Source organism: Solanum stenotomum, chromosome 3, assembly GCF_019186545.1.
Source record: "Solanum stenotomum isolate F172 chromosome 3, ASM1918654v1, whole genome shotgun sequence".
NCBI classification, from domain to species: Eukaryota; Viridiplantae; Streptophyta; class Magnoliopsida; order Solanales; family Solanaceae; genus Solanum; species Solanum stenotomum.
The window spans coordinates 6,753,269-6,762,825 of NC_064284.1; the positions used below are offsets into that span (position 1 = coordinate 6,753,269).

Below are 9,557 nucleotides of genomic sequence, written 5' to 3' on the forward strand. Positions count from 1 at the left end.
AAAATATCGAATTAATGTGGACAGATAGAGTATAAACAAAGGGCAAAATAGTAAAGTTGATCAATTAATGAGTGATTTCTTAATTACCATATAAAATAGAAACTGCCCATCTATTGGGGCATAGTGAGTATCAAATTCCGTCTTCGATTTGATTTATTTGTTAGATTTTAACTTGATAAGAAATTTAAGAAAGTAAATAAGAACTTTTAAATTTTATAGTCTTAAATTAAAGATATATATAATATACCAAAATCTATATTAATAGTGGTCTTATATATATGTCAGGTGGAAAATTAAGATTAAAGATTTATAAAAAAAGATTTGCTCTTTCAATGGAAAATTGTATAAAAATAACAAATTATTAATTCGAATTAAATATTATAGCCATAGTTTCTTTTATTTGTAATTCGCAGCGAACATTCCATGTTTTTTGTCATCCCATTTGTATACAGGACCATTTGTATACTGAAATATACAAATGCATGACCCATTTGTATACAGAAATATACAAACAATCCGAAATAGAGATTTTTATGTATATGTATACCGAAATATACAGATTAATAGCCATGACAAACATAAAGTTTGATATGGAGCACAATTATATAAACTATAGCTATAACATACAAATATAATTTTTATATTTGCTAGATGTGAAAGTTGTTCTTTTATTAAATGGACTATAAAAGAAAATTAAAACGGCAGGACTAATAGATCTGAATTATGGACTCCAATTTTAAAAAGGGAAAAGGGTCAAAAATGCCCTTAAACTATGTGAAAGGAACAAAAATGCCCTTCGTTTATAGTTTGGCTCAAAAATGCCCTTAGCGTTAATACTATGGTTCAAAAATGCCCTTAAACTATGTGAAAGGAACAAAAATGTCCTCCCTTTATAGTTTGGCTCAAAAATGCCCTTACCGTCAATACTTTGGTCCAGAAATGCCCCTATAGTTACAAAATGGGTCAAAAATGCCCTTTTCCGAATAAATATATATTTTTTCTTTTTAAACACATCTTCGTCCTAATTAAAATATTATTGAAGAATACTATTCTTGTTTTCTTTCTTCTAAAATCACTTTAACAAATAAAAAGGTAGGAAATATTTTTCTTCTTCTTAATCTCATTTTATCAATTAAAATAGAATAACGTCATGTACCTTTTGGACATATAATATATGTCATATATAAGATTATAGTATATCCATCATTAATTTATATTTATATAACGATAAAAAATAAGAAATATTTTCATTTTTTATTTTTTTCTAAATTGAAGGAAGATAAGCATTTGCTAATTTAAAAAAAAAACATTATTAGAAAAGAATGTGTTAAAAAAATATTTATTTGAAAAATGAGCATTTTGACCCATTTTGTAACTATAGGGGCATTTCTGGACCAAAGTATTGACGGTAAGGGCATTTTTGAGCCAAACTATAAAGGGAGGGCATTTTTGTTCCTTTCACATAGTTTAAGGGCATTTTTGACCCTTTTCCCTTTTAAAAATTATGACAAATTCAACACTAAAATTTTCAAGAGTTGAACTCATTAAAACTTCATTGTTAGATCAGTTTCTGGATTTGATTCAACAGCAAAATTAGAAATTTTATTTCGAAGTTTTCAAATTTCAAGAACCACCTGTGCTTTGCTCTGCTATATTTGACTGGTCAATTTTAACATTATTATCGTAATTTTGATATTGTTTGACTTGATGCAAAATTTATAAAATTATTATTTTAAAATTTCTGTTTTAAAATGTTCTTGATCAATTGTGTGGTTATAAGTTATTTTTGATGGAAAAATTACTTGAATGGTACTTTTAATAAATAATTACTGATTTTAGCGATACTTTTTATTTATTATCATTTATAGCAATACTATGTTAAATCCGCAATATGTATTAAAAATGAATTATGTATGCAATATATATGTATTATAACTGTTTTTTAAAATATATTATGCTTATTTGGTAAGAAATTGATACATAAAATTATAATGTATTAAACTGTGTGATAAATGTATTATTCATCAATGAAAGTTGTATTATATGTGAATGATAAATTGTTCTTTGTAATATGTATTAAAATTGTATTATAAATATATTAAAATTGATCAAGTGAAAAATGCTAAGTAATTGTTATAAATAGTAAATATTTTCTTAATATAGTATATTTATGTAAGTTTCCCTTTTTTTACTAAGATAATTTAAAATTATTGGAAAGGTAATATTTTTTTGACGGCATACTAAAAAAGACTAGCCAATTTTAAACCTTTTCCTACAAGAAAAAGGCTAGCGAGTGCTAAATTTTTTTCTAAAAGGAAAACAATTTATGGTAAGAAATTGAGGGAAAATAGTAATACCAACACACAATTATAAAAGGCCACAACTCTCTCACTTTCCATACAAATTTTCTTTGTAAATCTCTCCTTTTTCCTTTTTGTGCAATGGAAGAAAGCGTAGAGTACCAAAAGAAGAGTTGGATTGCTCTAAAAAAGAGCATCAATGGACTGCTGAATAAAACGAATAAAGCCAACATAAAATACATCCTTCCCGAATTATTTGGGGAGAATTTAATCCGTGGTAGGGGCTTGTTTTGCAGATCAATTATGAAATCACAATTGAATTCTCCTATTTTCACCGATGTTTTTGCAGCATTGGTTGCTGTTATTAACACGAAATTCCCACAAGTTGGTGAACTTTTGTGTAAGAGGATCAGTCTGCAATTGCAAAGAGCTTATAACAATAATAATAAACCTCAGGTGTTAGCAACTGTAAAGTTTATTGCTCATCTTGTTAATCAGCAAGTTGTTCATGAACTTATAGCTTTGGAATTAGTTACACTTTTACTCGATAAACCTACCGATGATAGTGTTGATGTTGCTGTTGATTTCGTTAAGGAATGTGGTTCGATTCTTCAGGATCTGTGTCCCTTAGGGTTGCACGGTGTTTTTGAGCGATTTCGAGGAATACTTCATGAAGGGGAAGTAGATAAAAGGGTTCAGTTCTTAATTGAAGACCTTTTTGCATTGCGAAAACACAAGTTTCAGCCAGCTGTTCCTCCGGAACTTGACCTTGTTGAGGAGGAAGATCAATTAACACATGAAATCTCTCTTGGAGACAAGGTAGACCCGCAAATTGAATTAGATGTTTTCAAGCCGGCTCTTAATTTTGTCCAAAATGAAAATAAGTATGAAGAATTACAGAAGAGGATTCTAGGAGGTGGTGATCAGGATGAAGAATCTGAGGATGATGATGAATCAGATGACGAGGACGAGCAAATTGAAGATGAGACAGAGACAAACTTGATCAATCTTCGAAGGACGATTTACTTAACTATTATGTCAAGTGCTGATTTTGAAGAAGCAGGGCATAAGCTGTTGAAAATCAGACTAGAGCCAGGTCAGGAGATGGAGTTATGCATAATGTTATTAGAATGTTGTAGTCAGGAGAAGACTTTTCTCCATTACTATGCACTTTTGGGGCAGCGGTTATGTATGACCAACAAAGTTCACCAGAAGAATTTCGAGAACTCATTCGTGCAACAATACTCAATGATCCATCGACTTGAAACTAATAAACTGCGTAATGCAGCAAAGTTTTTTGCTCATTTACTTGGTACTGATGCATTGCCTTGGCATGTTTTGGCTTATTTAAGATTAACAGAAGAGGACACAACATCTTCTTCACGTATATTCATCAAAATCTTATTCCAGGAGTTGTCAGGGCAACTTGGCATCAATACATTGAATGATCGTCTTAGTGATCCCTCTATGCAAGAGTCGTTTGAGTCGACATTTCCAAAGGATAGTCCCAAAAATACGAGGTTTGCTATCAACTTCTTCACATCCATTGGTCTAGGTGGGATAACTGAAAATCTGCGAAACTATCTGAAGAACATGCCAAGGCAGCAAGACAAGCGTGTTTTCAGATCAAGTGAATCAGATGATGTTCATCAAAGTAAGAAGAGGAGGAGAAGTTAGGTAGTAAATTGTAATGCTTCTTCTAATATGAGCATATGACCAAAAAGGTAGTTAGTCAATTGGAAAAATCTTTACTTTTTGGGGTTTGAGTTCTATTTTTCTCTTTGTTTTGGAGGTTAGGCTGCTCTTGGATTCCTATTTGTAGATACATGTATTGGCTGTTAATGAGCATGAGTACAACAAACATGTATTGATCCATAGTTTATAGTAAATAGCTAGCTTTAAACAAATGCCCTTAATTTTTTTACCAAATTGCTACTCTAATTTGTCTCCCCAAGTTTAATTGATATTGTTGTTTGTTGGTCTTCTTGTTCCTGTTACTTCTACTACTGGTATTATTTTGTCTGAATCAAGAGGTCGTTAGTTGAATGACGGGGTAATCTTAGTAGCTTAGTAGGTTGGTCCCACCTTGTTTATGAGGTTCGATTCCCATGTTGTAATCCCCTCCATCATATGTCCATATCCCCTTCCCCCACCCGGCCACCCCAATTAAAAAAAAATTACTAGTTGAATGACTTTTTCACGTTTGTGTTAAAAGTGTTACTTTCACTCTGTGTAGGTATTTGCTCTTTTGGGCAGAATATTTATGCGTTGCCCGATATGAGAGCTCTTTGACCGATTCTCCAGTTAAAATCAGGACCTCAAAATCTTTTATAGATAGAAAGTGTTAAATAAGAATATTTTATTATATGTTTAGATATTTTAATAGAGTATGATACATTCAAATATCAAAATAAAATTTACTGACAAATTTAAGCATTTCTATATCCTAAGAATATTAGAAGGCTTCTCAAATCTCAAAGATAAGTGTGCACAGACGAAACGCAAAGCAAAACAAATACTGCTATGTACACACGCCCATTGGACTATCAAAAAAACTGTTTCGATCATAATTTTTGACACAGTAGATTAACGAAAAAAAAAATAAAAAAAATATCATGTTTAATTTTTTCGAAAAAATAAAATTTCTTGTCCTCTTTCAATTTGAATATACAAAAATAGTTATTCGAAATCTTGTGTTATGTTTATTGGTTTATAGGCTATGCGAACAATTTAAATATTTGCCCTATTGGACCGTAGAAAAGTTCTCCACCGACTGTCTTCTCCACCAGCTAAAGTTTAGTGATTTGTAGAGGTTGCATATATGGATTATGGGCATTGACTAAAGAGGAAAAATATTACTGTACTAAATTAAATGTAATGGAATTAAAGGAAACTTAGGAAATACTCCTATACTAAAATATAGCCAAGTCCAGTAACTGTTACACTATTATTATGGAATTAGGTTTCATCAGGACCAACATATTACATGTCTAAGCACTAATTCAGAGCTTTATCAGGTATCTATACTCATCTCTCTACTTTTAGCACTCTTTGTGCTTTTTTTCACCCTTTCTTCAACTTTAATTAATCTTGATGAATCAAATATGAAAACGATTGGATTTTGAATTCTCTAGTCTATTTTTTTGTTTTCCTTTTCTTTTGCCTTTGTGTTCTTGATGACCCAATTCCCAAATATGAAAAAGATTGGATTTTGAATACTCCAAGTCTATTTTTGTGTTCTTGATGACCCAAATGAGAAAGATTGGATTCTGTTTCTTCAGCTGACATAGTTGTGTTTATATGTGCCTTATTTTTTTCTTGGAATTTCAGCTGCTTTTGTTCTATTTTATCTTTGATAATTGCAAGTAAATAGGAGTATTTGTTTCCTCTGCAGTGTAAGAGCAGGGATTTGCAGTAGAAGAATCAAACTTCAATAAATTGAATAGCTAAATTGGGGCTGAAATTCGCGGTTTTACCAACTTATGCACTACCTTGGAAGTATCTGAAAGTTCTTGAGAAGGGATTATTCTGGTTTTGTGGATAAATTATTCTCCACAATGTGTTCGATTCCTGATAAAAGCATGCTACCTTCAAAATTTCTGTTCTGTCTAATAGCCATTTCTGTTTTCCTTTTGATAGTTTCTTCACTTTCCCTTTTTCAATTTGCTGACCATTCTTTTATGCCCAAATCAGTTTTTAGTTTAGTTCTTGTTAATGATACTTCAGTTTACTTGACCTCAAGTAGTGGGGAACCTAAAGATGCTTTCTTGCCTGCTGAAACTTCACATGAACAAATACTGAAAACCCAAGAGTTGGCTTATGAAACTTCCAGTTTCGGCAACAATTCCGGTGGATTAGGAATTGGGAAATCTTGTGGTCCAGAACAAGCTCTCCTTAGAGTGTATATGTATGACTTACCTCCTGTATTTCACTTTGGGCTATTAGGTTGGAAAGGAAGTAAGGATGAAACATGGCCTAGTGTTAGTAACCCGAGCCAAATACCCTCGTACCCTGGGGGCTTAAATTTACAGCACAGCATTGAATATTGGCTTACTCTTGACCTTCTATCCTCAAATACCCCAAATATTAATGGACCTTGCAATGCTGTCAGAGTATCAAATTCGAGTGAAGCAGATGTAATCTTTGTGCCCTTCTTTTCGTCGTTGAGTTACAACAGGCATTCTAAGGTACTAGGGAAGAAGAAAATCAGTCTCAATAGAGTGCTGCAGGATAAACTGGCGGAATTTTTAAAAGGTAGAGACGAGTGGAAGCAAAGGGGCGGAAAGGATCATCTGATCATAGCTCACCACCCTAATAGTATGTTGGATGCAAGAGAGAAGCTTGGTTCCGCCATGTTTGTACTTGCAGATTTTGGAAGGTATGGAGCCGAAATAGCAAACATTGAAAAGGATGTGGTTGCTCCTTACAAACATATGGTCCAGACAATAGGTGCTGACAGCTCGCCCTCATTCAGACAACGAGATACATTAGTTTACTTCCAAGGGGCAATCTTTAGAAAAGACGTAAGTTTCACAACTGCTTTTACCTGCAATTGATGAGTTAACTAAGTTTTTAATGATATTGCTACTTCCCATGATATTAAAGTTATGCTTTAATCTAACTATAAATTAACCTGCACTAGGTTGTGAGGCCCCAAGTAGTTAGTGGCAGTGAAACTTGAACATGAGAGCTAGATTAAGTTTTCTCATGTCTTTGTAATGAAATGGGTCCAAATGGAAGAAGTGTGAGATTTCTATAACTGAATTCAACTAACTTGGAATTGAGGTGTAGTTGCTGTTTGTTATCGGAAGTAGTTTCAACCAATGTTTGCTCACAAATAAAGGTGTGAATGAATGGTACATAGTCGTTACATAGCCGCAGCCTTTTCTTTTCAGACCATAAAATGCATCTTTTTTGACTGTTTTGTACTTGAAGGGATTACTGTAAACACCAGTTTAGAAGACTTATGTACATGTGTTTCTCCTAGCGCGAGTGAATTTCTTTCAACTGATATGAAGTACCGTTCAGTAAAAATCATCACAAAACGGAAGAGTCCCTTGGTTTCCACAGGTTATTTACCCTCTTAGAAGAAGTAGAGAATTGAAAAAGCCTAGCCATATTTTTCCAATACACGTAATGGTGTAGTTATAGGCAATCGTTTCAGGGTTAAAGTGGAGGATTAACTAATGGGTTGATAACCAATTAGCTCCCCTTATGGGAAGACTAGATCTAATATCGTTGTTCTTGTTCCCTGTGATAGTTAATCGACTTGGGTTTTCCCTTTGTATGCTGAGCAAGTCTTTTAACCTATAGCATGCACAATTATATTCTCTGACCTGCCACCTCAAAAAATTCATTTTTCTCTGAACTGCAAGATTGGAATATAATACATGCTCATTCTGAAATAGAAGTGGAACTATTTCTTGAAGTCCCTCCATCTTTTTCTTCAATTATGGTATATCTAGTGGAATTCTGAACCTTATCCAGCATTTATAAGTTCTTCATTTAGGTATCAAAAGGACATAATAGATCCCATTTCCTTCTAAGATATCCAAAGAGAAATGTAATAGAGGAATCCCAGGTTGAGTGCGGTTGGTATTGTTACTATGGATGAAAAAGAAATGGAAAACTGAAGCTGACGAAGTGTACGATGGTTAGGATGATCTAATGGCCTAATGTTGATTGTAAAAATGTTAACTAAAAACTGAAAATTCCCTGTTTATTTCATTTGAAGCTTGAAAAGATAATATTGATTGGTATGCAGTAAGATTGAAGTGATAGATCTCTTTGTTGCTCATTTAATACCAGGGTGGAGAGATTCGTCTGGAATTATACTACCTTCTCAAAGATGAAAAAGATGTACACTTCACATTTGGAAGTATCCAAGCGCATGGTGTTAGGGATGCTGGAAAAGGAATGTCCTCGTCCAAATTCTGCCTGAATATTGCTGGAGACACTCCATCTTCAAATCGTCTCTTTGATGCCATTGCTAGGCACTGTGTTCCGGTAATAATTAGTGATGATATTGAGCTTCCATTCGAAGATGTTCTTGATTACTCGGAGTTTTGTGTGTTTGTCCATTCATCTGATGCTGTAAAGAAGGGGTACCTTCTGAACTTTCTTAGAGGAATGAAGGAAGATCAGTGGACCAAAATGTGGGAAAGGCTAAAGGTGGTCAGCAAATATTTTGAATATCAATATCCATCCCAAACTAATGATGCAGTGGATATGATTTGGCAGGCAGTTTCAAGGAAGGTGTCACATATACAGCTGAAGGATCACCGTAACAACAGATTCCACAGGTCACAGCGTTTGTGATTATTTATGTGAAATTTGAATCAATCATCTTGTACTTCTAGGAGATCAGATGCCAGATTGAGCTGGATTCTCTATCTTACGGTATGAAAATGTTTTTGCTGTAACCAATTTTCAAAACAATTTGTAAATTCTTTTCATTTATGATTGCAAACATCACTCTCCTGCCTTATAACTAGGGTTCTTTTTAACCACCATGATTTATCACTGACATAAATGGAATTGTATAACACAAATGACAAAGCATGATACTCTGTTCAACTAACGTGTACAGTAAAAGAAAACTATTAAGAGGAAGTCTTGAGTCAGAAGATTGCAGTCAACAGCGAGAAAATTTCATTTCATCGTACATGCAACAAGTACTGGTGTTCAAAGATAACATGCTATCTATATGATCAGAAAATATCAAAACAAATCTTTTGTGTATGACAACGAGCATTAAAATCCTAGTTTCTTTCTGTGGTTCTAGCTTTACATAACACATGAAGTTGCTGCTTTCAGTAAAGACTGCTATACTCAAACAAATGATAGTGATCAGTGTCACAAACCTAATAAAACCGTCTGAGGATGCAGAATTTCCCACCATCCTCAAGTTTCTCTTAGAAAAGTGCAAAAGAAAGCAGCTGTTTTTCCCTGTCTTCATGAATCTTGAAACGGTCATCCCTGCACACTTGCTTTGGACTCACTGTCAACATTTGTTATGGATTGGATCTGATCCTCTTTTCACTCTTCTTTTGTTTGATTGATTTGGATCAAAGGTCATCGAAGGTGCAGGTGCTATATTGAGCCGTGTTTGCAAGTCCTGCACGACAGCAGCCTTTAGAATCCGAGAACTTCTCAGATGAAATAAGCTGTCTTCTCCCCATCTGAGTGCAAGATCTATACTTCTCAGAGCAGAAACTCTCTCTGGCTGAGTTGACAAGAACCCAATACAAAGAATTA

The 9,557-nt window shown here is 33.7% G+C and overlaps 2 protein-coding genes across 3 annotated transcripts; both read left to right on the plus strand.

Moving 5' to 3' along the window:
- Nucleotides 1–2,441: 2,441 nt before the first annotated feature.
- On the plus strand, nucleotides 2,442–3,977 carry LOC125857839 (pre-mRNA-splicing factor cwc22-like). Its single transcript, XM_049537487.1, has one exon. It carries the CDS (start codon nucleotides 2,442–2,444, stop codon nucleotides 3,975–3,977), a length of 1,536 nt encoding a protein of 511 aa, XP_049393444.1.
- A 1,392-nt stretch (nucleotides 3,978–5,369) lies between these two features.
- Nucleotides 5,370–9,503, plus strand: LOC125857620 (probable arabinosyltransferase ARAD1). 2 transcript variants are annotated; one of them, XR_007445688.1, is made up of 3 exons: nucleotides 5,370–6,823; nucleotides 8,109–8,699; nucleotides 9,374–9,503. XR_007445688.1 is itself a non-coding variant. In XM_049537228.1 (2 exons), exons 1-2 carry the CDS (start codon nucleotides 5,858–5,860, stop codon nucleotides 8,616–8,618), a joined length of 1,476 nt encoding a protein of 491 aa, XP_049393185.1. In that variant the 5' UTR covers nucleotides 5,370–5,857; the 3' UTR covers nucleotides 8,619–8,768. The 2 variants fall into 2 exon arrangements, 1 of the variants encoding a protein (XP_049393185.1); XM_049537228.1 differs by lacking the exon at nucleotides 9,374–9,503 and having other exon boundaries at nucleotides 8,109–8,768.
- The last annotated feature ends 54 nt before the right edge of the window (nucleotides 9,504–9,557 follow it).

Coding starts and splice junctions, on each gene's coding strand:
- LOC125857839 (XM_049537487.1), top strand. CDS start 2,442: ATGGAAGAAAGCGTAGAGTACCAAAAGAAGAGTTGGATTGCTCTAAAA.
- LOC125857620 (XM_049537228.1), top strand. CDS start 5,858: ATGTGTTCGATTCCTGATAAAAGCATGCTACCTTCAAAATTTCTGTTC. Junction 6,824..8,108: donor GGGCAATCTTTAGAAAAGAC/GTAAGTTTCACA, acceptor ATTTAATACCAG/GGTGGAGAGATTCGTCTGGA.